This window comes from Acinonyx jubatus, chromosome D3 (assembly GCF_027475565.1).
Source record: "Acinonyx jubatus isolate Ajub_Pintada_27869175 chromosome D3, VMU_Ajub_asm_v1.0, whole genome shotgun sequence".
NCBI classification, from domain to species: domain Eukaryota; kingdom Metazoa; phylum Chordata; class Mammalia; order Carnivora; family Felidae; genus Acinonyx; species Acinonyx jubatus.
Window position 1 is genome coordinate 21,883,975 of NC_069392.1, and position 14,473 is coordinate 21,898,447.

General features: G+C 52.0%; 1 protein-coding gene across 2 annotated transcripts; it reads left to right on the top strand.

The window, feature by feature from the left end:
• The first annotated feature begins 209 nt into the window (after window positions 1-209).
• On the top strand, window positions 210-14,054 carry PES1 (pescadillo ribosomal biogenesis factor 1). Of its 2 annotated transcripts, none has more exons than XM_027050904.2 (15): window positions 210-355; window positions 2,804-2,883; window positions 3,648-3,801; window positions 4,971-5,080; window positions 7,408-7,579; window positions 7,665-7,754; window positions 10,317-10,433; window positions 10,547-10,621; window positions 10,845-10,931; window positions 11,068-11,198; window positions 11,575-11,700; window positions 11,820-12,004; window positions 12,460-12,626; window positions 12,766-12,927; window positions 13,553-14,054. In XM_027050904.2, the coding sequence occupies exons 1-15, from the start codon at window positions 332-334 to the stop codon at window positions 13,634-13,636; spliced, it is 1,764 nt and encodes a 587-aa protein (XP_026906705.2). In that variant the 5' UTR covers window positions 210-331; the 3' UTR covers window positions 13,637-14,054. The 2 variants fall into 2 exon arrangements, with proteins under 2 accessions (XP_026906705.2, XP_026906706.2); XM_027050905.2 differs by having other exon boundaries at window positions 12,769-12,927.
• Window positions 14,055-14,473: the final 419 nt, after the last annotated feature.

A 14,473-nucleotide genomic window follows, 5' to 3' on the forward strand; every position in this document is an offset into this window, starting at 1 on the left:
CTCATAAAGTCAAGCGATCGTCATCAGGATGTCTATAGAAACGCCTGAAAATCTGCGTTCGCTGAAACATTAAAACTGTCTAAAATAGGTCCACAGATGGAAAAGAACTCTAAAGAGAGGTCTCAGTGAATTTTTTTTCCAGAAAGTTCAGTAGTAAATTTCGAGGAGGAAAGTGAAATAATTCCCCAGACTCGCTCAGGCACCTCATCGGGCAGCCCCGATGAGTTCAGACCCGCGGCGTAGGGGCCTCGGGACCCTAAGCGGGGCACGTTGCGGGAGGAAGTGGCGCCGTCTGCCCACGGGGCGCTAGTAGACCCTTCAACGTGGAGCCATGGGAGGCCTAGAGAAGAAGAAGGTAAGTGGGGCATATGACCAGGCGGGGTGGCGCTTGAGGGGGGGGGGCGGGTGGTGGGAGGTGGGAGCGACGGAGCCAGGGGACTGCGCCTTTCCCGGCCTCAGCCCTTCATGCGTACAGAAACGGCTGGGATCAGCGCAATGAGAAACAGCCACGAGATGGGGTCCGAGAATAGGCGAGGACGGCTATTCGTCCGATGAAGTTCAGGAAAGAACCTTGGAGTAGGGCTGTAAAACAAAGTTGGGGTTGCCAAGCACCCCAAATGCAGCCCCGGTCGAAAGGCAACTGTTTACTGAAACAGTAATAAACATTATGAGAAGTTTATCGTTAAGTCAAGTTTATCATTTCCAAAACTTGTTATTCTCTTTTCTGTTAGACTTGCCCTTGACATTGGAGAGGGAAACGTAAACAAATGGATGTGGACACCCAACAAAACGATCACAGATTGTTAAATGTGATGTGAAAGATAAGGCTGGTGGATAGAAAAAGCTACTTACTTTAGTTGGTGTTGTCTTGGAAGGTCTCTCCTATTCAACATTTAAGCCGCAATCAGAAAGTTCAGAAGATCTCACATGGGTTCTGGGCCATGGGAGTGCTTAGCGAGCAAACCTGGCAGGGGAAACTCAGTGCCAAGACCCTCAGGTGGGAAAAGCTTTCTGTGCGCGAGGAATTAAGACATCAAGATGGCTTAGGGTATAGTAAACCAAGGGAAGGGAAGAATGGCATTTGGTGAGGTTGAGGTTAGACAGGGACCAGATGTATAAGGCCTGTGAGCCACAGTGAGGAGCTTGGATTTTATTCCAAGTGCAGTACAACTCAGCTAAAGGGAAAGTACCACGATACAGTTTTTCAAGGGTTTCTTGTTGCCCTATGGAGAATCACCTTAGTGGTATGAAAAGATGGGGGAAGGGATGAAGGTGAGGAAGATGTAGTTGTCTTGTGTTTTCTTCAGATTGAAAGTTTCTGTTGCCTGTTTATATTTAACCCAATGCACTGTTGAACAACCAGTAAGTGCTAGTGTTTAGAATCACAAAGATTTGAGATAGAAAATTTTTCCTTGCAGCACAGGTGCAGATATGTAAACAAGTCACGACAGTTGTTAAAGCTGGGTTTCACAACCATTTTGAGCCACATAATGCTTTGTTGTGGAAGGACTAATGCTTTGTTGTGGAAAGACCTGTCCTGTGCATTGTAGGATGTTTAGTATCATCCTGACTTCTTACACACTAGATGTCAGTGCCACTCAACAACCCAAAATGCCTAATTCCCTTCCCTCCATCTCACACACACCCAGGGAGTAAAATCATCCCAGTTGAGAACTATTTATCCACTTGCTATTTAAAAGGATAAGCATAATGACAGACATATATGTAATGGAAAACACTTTTAAACCCAACTTTCTGAGACAGTCTGAAGCTCATCTTTGTATCCCCAGTGGACAATGTCTGGAAAGAATAAATGAAGGTGTATTTTATGATGGGGGGTGATTATAAACCTCTTGAGGGGCTATAGGTTTATCTCTTTAGAGCTGGACCTGGCCGTCAGGTCCCTGCTGTTTTACTGCAGAGGATGATCTTGTTTGGAAAGGACACGCTTGGTACCTTGAACTGCTACTCTTTATCAGGAATACAGAGATATGAGCATGAGGCAGCATCTTGGCACTACAGACATCCACATGATTGCATCAGACAGTATGCTCCTGCCCTCATAGCATCTTGCTTAATATTTGGAACATAGTAGAGATCCTCTTATTTTCTGTTAAGTGAATGAATGATGGAGGGGAGAGGTTTTTTAGCTTAGGGCATGCATTTCCAACCAGCTATCACCCCCAAAGGAACAAAAATTAGTTGAAGGGATCTTAGATATTTCCATGGTTTGTGGCCCTCTAAAAGACCACATTAAACAGATCTTGGTATGTCTGTAGTATTAACATTTCGTGGGGCTGTGAGAGGGGATGATTAAGGGGGAGGTCTAAAAAACCTTCTGGTGGTAAGGGTTGGTTATAGTGAAAAAGTTGAAAAAACCAGTTTAGGGGATTAGGCACTGAGGCTCAGGACTCAGACCTACGTTTGAATCCCAGCCCTTAAAAATCTGTGTGACCTGGACACAAGCCATGGTTGTTGTGAGGATTAAATAAAATAATTGCTGATCAAAGTAGCCAATACTTAGAGCCACTACTAAGTGCTTTTGGTATAGCACCTGATCCATAGCAACCTCATGGTCCCCAGCATCATGCAGATGTGTGTGTCCTTTATGCTGAGTACTGCAAGGACAGTACAGGAGAGCTTGTTCAGGTGGGTGGACTCCCTCCCTATAGCATTTCCTGTCCCAGAAGCCTATCAGCTGGTTATGCACAGTGATAGTTGCCCCTAGCATGAGGCATGCCCAGAGATTGATGCCGTCACTGCAATCATTGCTAATGGTCACTTGGGTTTTTTTCTCCCCAAGTATGAACGAGGCTCTGCCACCAACTACATCACCCGAAACAAAGCCCGGAAGAAGCTGCAGCTGAGCCTGGCCGACTTCAGGTGAGGTTGGAGAGGAGTGGCATAAGGGGGCCACGGGGGTTCCTGAGCAATGAATCATGCTCAGTAACGGTGAAAACTCAGCCACATCCCTATCTTCCCTGTGCCACCACAAACTCTGTCCAGAATTCTGACATTTCTCATTCTCTTCCTCATCTGGCTTTGCTGTAAGTGAGCTGTGCTTTGCCAGGTGTGGTCTCTAGGGAAGCTGGAGAATGGGTCATGCCACCCTTAATCATCAGAATGGGTCCACTGGTACAAGGCATTGCTACTCTCTGGCTGGGTCTTTGTCACCCATTCCCTCTGTTCTGGCAGAAGAGACCCCTGATCCTGCAGCTAGGGGTTCTCAACTCCTCATAGAGTCAAATCATATCTTTCCACAGCCTGTGGGCCCTGCCACATGGCCCACTTTTAGTCACACAGCACTTTTCGCTCCTACAGCCTCTGTCCTTCCTAGGATGCCTTTCCCTCTACCTTTTATATGGCTGAAGTGTGAGTTTCTCAGCAAGGCCTTTCCTGATTCCCTTTGTGAAAAAAGGATACCTGCCATCTGGCCCCTGTTAGCATTCTGATTGTTTCCTTTCTGGTGCTTGTGACAGTCTACATTAGGTGGTTTTGGGGGAACTTGGGATTGTCAGATCCTGCACTAAGATGTGAATTCTCTAAGGGCAAGGCCCCCATTTTCATTGTTCACTGCTGTTTTGCTGGCCTGATGTGGCCAGTGCTTAGTACATTTACCTACAGAAGGAATAATTTTTATCTTCCAGGCGGCTGTGCATCCTGAAGGGCATTTATCCCCATGAACCCAAACATAAGAAGAAGGTTAACAAGGGCTCCACAGCAGCCCGAACTTTTTACCTTCTCAAAGACATCAAGTTCCTCCTCCACGAACCTATTGTCAACAAGTTCCGGGAGTACAAGGTAAGGCCTAGGCTCTAGTGTCTGGATGGGGTCCATCGCTGCTCTGTGACCCACCACCTGTGACCTTGGGCAGATTGTTTAACCTCTCTGAGCAAGCCTATGGAAGGGTGAAGTAATTCTACCTCAAAGGAATGTCTTGAGGATTAACCAAATGAGATCACATGTGTGGAAATCATTTGCACAGAACCTGGCAAATGATTAATGCTTTACCTGTTGTACCTTTCCCCTGGGTCTTTTGGAAGAATAAATTTATTGCCTTTGAAGCAAAGGTGGTACTATTTGAGGGGCTTTTTTGTGTATTCTTCTTTGCCCAAAGAAACCACTGCTTTTTGAATTCGTTCTGGAATTGCTCCCAGGAGACCAAGCTTTTTATTCCACGAATAGAAACTATTAAATGCTTAAATGCCACAGGGAAAGTAGAAACTTCATAGACCAAATGCAGGTAATTGAGAGTAGACTACTGTTACTGAAGCCTTCACTGAGCTGCAGGACCAGGCTGAGGCCCTGTGCTAGGAAGGGTGAGGCGCCGCCTGGTGGCCACAGGAGACTGGCCAGCGCCTGCTGCTGGCCCTCTTGTGGAAAATGGCTGTCTTGGAGCTGCTGTTCACGACACTAGCAGAGGCAGCTTTAGAGCCTTTGAAGAGCACCAGGGGCAGGCCTGACCAAAAGTACTTATAGGGAAGAAATCAGTTGGCTTGGAGGACTTTCGGGCCCATGCCTGGCCTCAGCTGCATTTTCCTGTGTGACCTAGCCCCATATGTGGGCCCGTGGCTTGCTTCATGCCCGTACAGACTGGTGCTGAGAATGAAGGCCAGCCTTCCTGGCCCTGAGCTGCTTTGCTGGCGAGTCACTTGGCCTCAGTTGGAAAATAGAGCTGAAAACATGTTTTCATGTAAATGTGAGGAGTCAGCCTTCTAAGTGGTTATCTCTGGTCATCCATCATGGGTGCAGCAAGCTGGCTCTGATTATCAGTGTGGGTCAGTTTTGGTGTTTTTTGGAGTTTGCTGTTTTATACATCCTGGGCTTGAGGGGGTCAGATGACACAATCAGACAGCTGTGGTCAGCTTCAGAAGGCCTTGAGAGTCCTCCTGCCCCATGCATCCCTCTTCGATGAAAGAGGGGTCTCTAGGAGCCTTTGGTCCCAGCATCAGTGATCTTCTCTCATCCAGGTGTTCGTCCGGAAGCTCCGGAAGGCCTATGGGAAGAGTGAGTGGAACACGGTAGAGCGTCTGAAGGACAACAAACCAAACTACAAACTTGATCACATTGTCAAGGAGCGGTGAGTTGGGGACTCAGTCCAAGCACTGGGATTAAGACGAGGACCCTGCTTATGTTGCTGGCATCCTTTTGGAGGAAGCCGACCAAAAAAAAAAAAAAACCAAACAAACAAATTGCTATAATGATTGCAAGTCACAGCAAGAGCCATGTGGGATGCTAACAATGTAAAGGGATCTGGGGGACATACGTTAGTTACAGGTTTGTCAGATAAGTCTTTGGGGGCAGACGTTTCAGCCAGCCAAAGGAAGCCTGGTCAAAGCAGAGGAAACAGCAGGTGTATAGGCCCTGTGGTGATTGAGAGCCAGAGTTCTGGGAGTGCACACCAGGCACATGGTCACACCTGGCAGACATGGCCGGCTGCCTCTGATCTTAAGTGTTTTTTGCCCAGCCTACTCAGCAGTCCCACTCATCCATTGGCAAAGTCAGTGGTTCTTAACCAAGCAGTTTTGGCCCCTAGGAGACATTTGGCAATGTCTGGAGGCACTTGTGGTTCTTGTGACTTGGGCTTGGGGGGCGGGGGAGGAGTCTTACTGGTGTTTAATGGGTAAAGGTCAGGGATGCTGCTAAATAGTCCCCACCACACAGAACAACCTGGCCCAAATTGTCAATAGTGGTAAGGTTCTGAAATTCTGGGCTAGTGAATGTCTGCTTTCTCTTGGGGGCTGATGGCCTGGGAACACTTAGTTCCAGGCCGGATGGACTTGGCTCATTGAGTCAGGCCAGCCATGGGCTAGCATGGGAAGAGCCCTGGCTTAGGAGCCCAACATGTGTCCTCACCATAGCTCTGCAGCCTGGGTGGCCTGAGAACAGTTCCTGCTCTGAGCAAGTTCTCTCAGAGAGAGACGATAGCTCCTGTCCTGCCTGTGACACACAGCTGTTGTGTGGAGCAAACGTAAAATTACACACAAAAAAAATCAAGTGTCTGGATTCATGCCCACACCAGGTGGCTGTGTGGTTGTGGTGTTCCAAGTGTGTGTCACCCCCATTTCCTTAGCCATCCGTTTAAAAAAAAAAAGCAGGTGGCTCAGGTGCTATTTCTACAAAGGCCCTGGATTGGTGGGTTTGTCAATGAGGTGTAGAGAGGAAAACTTTGAGGCACCAGAGGGGGCCAGTTGAGGTTCCCACCTCCACACAAGAAAACCAGATGCCTCTCTTCCTGTTGTCTTTGGAGAGGCCCCTGCAGCCTTTCTTCCATCTTGGTATGGTTCAAAGACTGGCAGGTTCCTCCTGAGGCATTGCAAGGAGTGTTGCCCTGGAAGGACTATGGCCACCTCTGGTCTCGTGGCTTTCAGAGTTCCTTTTTGAAGCAGCAGAACCCTTTCTTAAAAAGAAAACTTCCTGGAAGGCAGTTAGGGTGCCAGAGGCCCTGACAACCACTCTGGCTGGGGGAGGGAGACCTGAGGCCCTGTCTGTCCACTTGTCCCCAAGTGTTTCCAGGCAGCTGCAGGAGCCCAGCTTTAAACCAATAGTCTGTTCCAACAATGTCATTTTCCAAATGATATCACTAGGGTTGTGTGAGGCAAAGTGACCCATTCTGGGTCACAGCTGGGACGAATCCAGGTGTCCTTACATGTACTCCAGTGTCCTCTCCATGACCCAGGCCCCCATCCCTCAGCAGGGCAGATGTGCAGTAGTGGATCCTCCACCGCCATGGATGGCTCATTCTCGTCAGCTTCCTAATTTACCACAGGATTCCTGGAGGCACTTTCTTCCTCTGACTTTTCCTGCCCCAGGACTGAAAAAATTCCAGCATTTTTATCATCTGATTCTAATTGGTTCTGCAAACTTAGAGGTCTGGGTGGTGAGGCACAAGACATAACCCACTCTGGTGACCTGTGGCTGGGCCAAGCTGTAAGTGCTGCTGAGTGTGGGCAGGCCCCACCCTCCCCCTTGGTCCACTAGGTCAGCATCACATTTTTCTGCTTTCTGTTTTGGACATCCAGATATATTTGCTTTGAACTGCAGTTTCCACCTTGAAAAAGAGTTAGCGAGCCACTGACTCGGTCTACCCTCTTTGGCCACAAATAGAAATGGGTCCAGGCGGAGACTGGTGAGCAGTGGGTGTCTTCAGAACCTCCATTGGGATTTCTCTGATCCTCAGAGCTAAGTGGGCATTTCCTCATTCCATGGTTCCTCCCAAGGCTATAGGGAAGCTGGCACTGCCAGGCCCCTGGGCTTTGCCCAACTTTGTGGTCAGGAGATGAGAGTGGCAAAGCCTGATTGGGAATGGGGCCTCTGGGGTGACTAACAGGGTGGGCAAGGGATTCAGGGTCCCCCTTGAAACCCAGACTGACCAAGCCTCTGGGCACTGTCCTCTTGGTCCTGCAGGTACCCCACATTCATAGACGCTCTACGGGACCTGGACGACGCCCTCTCCATGTGCTTCCTCTTCTCCACCTTCCCGCGGACTGGCAAGTGCCATGTGCAGACCATTCATCTGTGCCGCCGGCTCACTGTGGAGTTTATGCACTATGTCATTGCTGCCCGTGCCCTGCGCAAGGTAAGCCCAGGGCCTCCTGGGGAAGGGGGGACCGCCCAGCTCCCTCCTTTGCCTGTCCTTTTCACCACACTGTCTCTCCCCATAGGTCTTCCTGTCCATCAAAGGCATTTACTACCAGGCTGAAGTGCTGGGGCAGCCCATCGTGTGGATCACACCGTATGCTTTCTCCCATGACGTGAGTATGCTCATGGGGAAGGCAGGGGCCTGTGCTGGGCCATTGCTCCTTCTCTGGCTCCGACACAGAGATGAGGACTTGGGCAGAGGGGGATTTTGTTGTCCTGCATAGTCCAGCATGTGCTGGGTTCCTGCGTGTGGCCGGGGCTAGGATGTGGGGTGAGGAGTGTACTGCACAGCATCATAGTAAGAACTGGAGTCAGCCTGTCTCCAGCATCCTCCAGCTGGGTGACCTTGGACATGTTCCTGCACCTCTCTGTGCCTCAGTTGATGTGCTTCCACTTTCTAAGCCTTGTCCTGAGGATTTAAGAAAAAATAAAATCTTTCAAAGTGCTTGGTGCCTGGCCCTTTGGGGTTGCTGAGTGAACAGTGAGCAACTGCCAAGGCTTGGATGAGCCTAACCCTACCTTCAGACCCATGGGGTCGTCATCTCACTCTGCCGCTAGTGGCTGCCAGACCTTGGCCAGGCTGCTTTGCGTAACTCCTCAGCTTCCCCTGACTGCTACCCAGGGCTGGGGGTACTGGGAGAGATGGAGGAGGATGAGCACATGAGAAGGTTTTAGCACATGGTACTAATTATTTATTTTGGTTTAAACTGGGAATTTTTGGCAGGGATCCACAGAGAGAAATCCTGGTTTTGCCTCCTCGTGGGACAGCATTAGCCTCTATTCCCCTCCACAGTCTCGGCCAGGCTGTCCCTCTGCCTGACTTGTCATCTTGTGGGCCTGCATTTGACCCAGTTTCCTGCCTGTGCCTTGAGCAGCAAATGCACCAGCCTGGCTGGACAGTGTGTTCACCCGCCAAGTTATTGGGTGCTCCAGGTTGAGCTGGGGGTCTGGGCCCCTCCCCTTTTCTCTGGGTTGGCAGGGGTCCGAGGCCAGAACCCACTCTGACCACAGGGCAGTGGAGGTGTTTGGGGGTAGGCTGCAGTCTGTGGGTAAGAGGTAGCTTGGTCCTCAGCAATCCCCTCTTCCCACTCTTCAAGGCACTTGTGTGCCAAAGCCTTTGGCCCTTCCCTCTTCCTTGTTCCTTCCCTTCTGTCCTCCTCCTTCCTTCCTGTCTTCCTGCCATGCTTCCTTCCTCTCTGGCCCTCTCTCTCCTTCCTTCTCTCTGATGTCCCACCCCCGTGCTGCTCAGACTGGTCTTTGTATGTCCTCTGGGTAGTGAATAGGGCCCTGTGGAGGCCAGCCTCCACACAGCTGACCCTGGGGGAAGGGAACAGACTGCCCATTCCTCCTTCCTCCCTGCCAGCTTACTGCTACTTCCTCTCAGCAGGAGAATGGGGGACCAGTCCTGGGTCATAGCTAAGGCCCTTGTGTCCTCTTTCCCTGAGCAGCCAGTGCTGGGCTCTTCAAAGTACGACCCAGGCAGGCAGTAGGATGGGGGGTGGGGGTTGGAGGGACCCTGCTCAGCACTATGCGGTTCAGAATGGAGTTGTCCTCAGATGCTCTTGGAAAGATGGAGGTGTGAGTAGGGGGACAGGTGGGGTACCTCTTGGTCCCTGCATCCTCACACTCACACTGCCCAGTGGCAAGATACAGAAACAGTTCAAAGTCACAGGCATGGCCAGCATAAAAAGGGACGTTGTGATCACTACTAACTTTGACATTGCTCAGTATATCCTGCCATCCAGGTCCCGGAGGTCAGCAGAGCTGGGCTAGCCTCCCGGGTTGTTGGGGGCAGTGCTGCTCAAGAGACGAGGCTGTTTTTCTGGCTTTCAGATCCTTTCCGTATTTTGCTTTATTAACTCCTCAAGGGCAAAGATGAGTCCTTTGATGTTCCCTACTTGCTGGGTTGGCTGCTCTTGAGGGTAGCTGTGTGCCTTTGCCCCAAGCAAGCAGCTTTTCTCCCACCATTTCTCCAGAGCTTCCTGGGGCTGAGCCAGGCAGCTGTTCCACCCTATCTTGGATCCTTAAGTTGTGCCTTTGTCTCTGGCTTGGGGCTGGGGCTGAGTTGCTGAATTGAGTCTCCATCCCTCCTGCCAAGGCTTGAGGATGCTGAGTTCTGTCCACCCAGGGTGACAGACTGCTTGCTGCAGGGCCGCCTCTCCCAGCTGGACTGGCGATGGGGTGGGGCTCTGGGAGGCTAGCAGCCTAGGCCTGGAGAAGACATTTAATGAAGATTATGGGATGACTGATGCATAGGAATGAGCTGTGACCAGACTGGCCCTGGAAGGCCACCTCTGTGACCGAAGTCTGGTCTGAGCTGGGATTTATAGGATGATTGGGGAGCTTGGGCAGGGGCAGGGGAGCTCCATCCAGTCCTGGGAGCAGCATGACAGAACTTTCCCTTTTCTCCTTTTCATCTCCCCCTTTCTGGCTCAGGGATTTGGACTGACCTCAGGATGCCCCTAACCTTTGGCACCCCTGTCCAGAGCCTCAGCCAAAATGCTCCCGGGTAGGACATGCCACATGGCTCCTTCTCATGGAACAGAGCTCTGAAGGCAGAGCTACCATGGTAGAGCTTCAGGCAGGCTGGAGTCCCCTGCCCCATGTGGGTTGTCCGTGCTGTCTTTCCCCTGTACCTGCACCTGCACTGCCAACGGGTCTTGTGTGCCCCCCAGCACCCAACAGATGTTGACTACAGGGTCATGGCCACCTTCACCGAGTTCTACACCACCCTACTGGGCTTCGTCAACTTCCGCCTCTACCAGTCGATCAACCTGCACTACCCGCCCAAGGTAGGGTCCCAGCCTGGGTCTTTCTCAGTGTGCAGGGGCTGTGGCCCTTCTCCCCACATGGATGTAGGGGGCTGTGGCATCTTCTCCCTCTGATCTTCCCCCCTGCCTTGCAGCTGGAGGGTCAGGCCCATGCAGAGATGAAGGCCAGTGAGGACACCTATGCCTTGGACTCTGAGAGCTCTATGGAGGTGAGAGAAGCTTCCAGAGCACTGGCCCTGCATCCCCTCAGAAGGGTGGGTCCTGGCCTGGGGGTGGGACTGTGCGTGGCTAGATGAGTGGGTTTGGGGCTTGCCCTTGCAACGCAAGCCCACTGATGTCCCAGAACTGTTGCTGCTCCACCTTCTCCACCCTGACCATGCACCCAGACAAGATCTCCCACCTGCAAGCAACAGCCCTGCTTCTTTCCTATAGAAACTGGCGGCCCTCGGTGCCAGTCTGGCCCGCATGGTAGTGCCTGTGGAGGAGGAGGCCGAGGTGGACGAGTTTCCTGCTGATGGGGTGAGGACTGCGTGCTGGGGTAGTGGCGGGCGTTGGGACTGAGGGACCTAGATGGAAGCTGAGGACCATCTCCGCCCTCTGCCCTCCAGTGCGGGTGTGGGCAGGTCTGATGGTGCCATGGCCCCTTTTGTGGCAGGAGATGACGGCACAGGAGGAGGACCGCAGGAAGGAGCTGGAGGCGCAGGAAAAGCACAAGAAGCTCTTTGAGGGCCTGAAGTTCTTCCTGAACCGTGAGGTGCCCCGCGAGGCCCTGGCTTTTGTCATCAGGTGGGAAGCTGATGGCATTGGCTCTGCCACACTCTGGGCTGCGTCCCGCCCCAGATGCCCGACAGTAATATCAGGGTGGTGTCAGCATCCACCCCTCAGGGCGCTTGTGCAGATTCACCTGTGTGGGCTTGGAGAGTGCTTGGCTCGCTCTGGAGTATGCAGCAAGCACTTGTCAGAGGGCAGCTGGCACCACTTTCTCACCAGCTTAGGGCAGGCCTCCACTGGGCTGGCACTGGATATGTTAGCCTGACGACAGGGCTGATCCTGGTGTGGGGTGGGGACAGGAGTGTCCCGGGAGGGTGAGCTTGTGGGCCAGTGGGTCCCAGGACAGCCACTTCATACTGAATACTCTTGTGGGCTCTTCCTGTGCCTGTAGGAGTTTTGGGGGGGATGTGTCCTGGGACAAGTCTCTGTGCATTGGGGCCACATATGATGTCACAGACTCCTGCATCACCCACCAGATTGTGGACCGGCCTGGGCAGCAGACACCTGTTATTGGCAGGTAAGCCCCCAAGGCTCTCATCTTCCTCCTCCTGTTTGGGTTTCTGGGTGTAGAGGTCTGTCTCAAGCGCAGATGCAGTGGGGCTTCAGGTTGCTTCCATGACCTGTCTCCACCACCAGGTATTATGTGCAGCCCCAGTGGGTGTTTGACTGTGTAAACGCTCGACTCCTCCTCCCCGTGGCGGACTACTTCCCTGGAGTGCAGTTGCCTCCACACCTCTCACCCTTCGTATCAGAGAAGGAAGGAGATTACATCCCTCCTGAGAAGCTGAAGCTGCTGGCCCTGCAGCGGGGAGAGCACCCAGGTGAGTGGGCCAGGAGATGGGGTGGATGGGTGCCTCCAGGCTGGTTTTGGCCTCAGCCCCACCTGGTTGTTTCCCTTCTTGGCTACAAAGATAGCAAACTCCTGAGAGTGGGCAGCAGGGGCACAAAGCCCTTTAAGCCTACCTTTGGAGTAAGGCTTAGGAGAAGGCAACGTTTGCATTCTATGATCACCTGTTGATGTTGAGAGTAACTGAGCACGAGTGGTTTGGAAGTTGTCATCAGTATTTATATAGGAGGTGGCAGAGCTCAGGAGGAGGCGCCTTGAGTTTCCTCTGAAGGTGTTGGGGGCTGTGGGGAGAGGTGCCGGAAGGAGCTGTGGTTGGGGCAGCGCTGCACCGTCTCTGGAATGTCTTCGTGGCTGAGGAATGTGGTGCCTGGCCCCAGTTCTCACCCTGCAAGGAGAAGAGCAAGCTCAGAAGTCGTTGGTTATTTGCAGGAAGTATGGATGAATCTGAAGAGAAGGATGAAGAGGAAGACAATGATAGTGATGGTGATGAAGGGGGAGAAAACGAAGAGGAGGAGGAAGAAGATGTGGAGGCTATTTCAGAAAAGGAAGAAGAGGCCCGACTGACAGCCCTGGAGGAGGAGAGGATGGAGGGGAAGGTACTGGGAAGCTGACTGGGGGTGCAGTCTGGAAAGCAGCTCCACTGGCCATCTTTGGTACCAGCCCTGGGCCAGAAGGGCAAGAGCCAGGGGACTGGTGGGGGTGGGGCATCCGCAAGTGTTGACCCTGTGTCCCCAGAAGCCCAGAGTGATGGCAGGCACTGTGAAGCTGGAGGACAAGCAGCGGCTGGCCCAGGAGGAGGAGAATGAAGCCAAGCGCCTGGCCATCATGATGATGAAGAAGCGGGAGAAGTATCTTTATAACAAGATCATGTTTGGCAAGAGGCGCAAAATCCGAGAGGTGAGTCCCTGCCATCTGCCTGAGACTCCAGGTATGGCCACCAGATGTGGCTGCACATGTGAACTCTGGGGCCAGCTTGCTCTCCTCTGTGCTGATTCCATCCCTTTTGTAGCTTATACAAGTGGCCTGTTACCTGCTGATAGGATTGGATTGTTTTTCATTTTGAGGCATTCTTAGAAAATATCCTTGAGCACATCCCTTTGAAGTCTCTGCAGGGTAAATTCTTAGGCATGTCATTGCCAGGTTGAGAGGCCTATGTGTGTTTTGTAGTAGGTATTGCCAAATGTTCCCCAGGGGAAAAGACTACTGTTCCAGGTTGACACCTCCCCAGCAGCCTGGTGAAGGTTTGATTGGCACTCAGCTTTCCCAAGGAGAAGGGTAAATGGGGCAGTTGCCTCCGGCTCTAGGAACGTGGGATCCTACTAACTTGCTGTGGGCCCATAACATAATAGAGTCATAAAGGCAAAGGTAAAGGCATGTTTAATGACCTGAGGTGTTCAAATAATTGTTTTTTCTCCTGGTAATTTGCTTTTTTAGTTTCTGCGGAAGCTCTGCTTTTAAGGGATGGCCTTGAGTAGGAGAAGTACCCTACAATCACAGCTTGATCCCCCTTTCCTCCTCACAGGCCACCAAATTGGCAGCGAAGCGGAAAGCCCACGACGACGCTGTGAGGTCTCAGAAGAAAGCCAAGAAGGCCAGGCCCGTGTGAGTGGTGGCAGCCTCTTGATGGGCGAGGCCCGCTCCTGGCAGCTGGACTTGGCACAGGCAGGCCAGAGGACCCAGGCTCGGTGGCAGACCAGAGTCTCTTCTCTTTTCATCCCCTTCCTCCCCCTGCCAGCCCTGGCTTCCTCTCAAGCTCTCTGGCTGGATCCCCAGCCTCCCTTGGATGGAGCTCCCTGCTGGTGGCTGGGCAGAGGAGAGGCCTTTGTGCCCAGCCCAACTTGATGCTCCCAGGAATCTGTGACATGGGGGGCAGGACCAGCCCCTCACCAGTTGCTCCCTGTTCTCTGGTTTTCTGCAGCGCACCCCTCCCTCCAAGGTTGGACTGGTGATTTTCCTCCTGCTGTGATGGGGTGAGGGTGAGGAAGCATTTGTTATTAAACAGCTGGAGTTTTGGAACGATTGAATTCTGTGTCCCATTAGCCTTCTTGGGGTTGGAGAAGGGACGCCTAGTGACGTGGAGTCTACCCTTTGTTCACATTCCAGCCCAGGTACTTTCCCCCTATAAACATTGTTTCCTTGTGTGTAAATTAGGGGTAGAAATTCTGGAGCCTCTCTGGGGAGCCAGGAGTGCTGTAGGTGAGGAAGGTTCAGTGATAATGTTATGCAGACTTAGTATCAAGGTCTAGAAAGTAAGGTACTCTATAAATACCAACTGTGATTGTCATAGCTTTCTGCTGGAGTAAGACCAGAGGTGAAAGCCAGTGCCTAAAGGACTTGTGAGGCTTGAGTTGAGGGGTACCTAGCTTTACCTTGTTGGCTCATGGTCAGAACTACCCAGTAACCCCCAGTGTGGGCATTGCCACCAGTCTGACTTGTGACCCTT

Excerpts from the sequence above, each read along its gene's own strand:
- PES1 (XM_027050904.2), top strand. The coding sequence starts at position 332 with ATGGGAGGCCTAGAGAAGAAGAAG. Across the intron at positions 2,884-3,647 it reads CTGAGCCTGGCCGACTTCAG|GCGGCTGTGCATCCTGAAGG; the intron begins GTGAGGTTGGAG and ends TTTATCTTCCAG. Across the intron at positions 7,755-10,316 it reads CGTATGCTTTCTCCCATGAC|CACCCAACAGATGTTGACTA; the intron begins GTGAGTATGCTC and ends TGTGCCCCCCAG.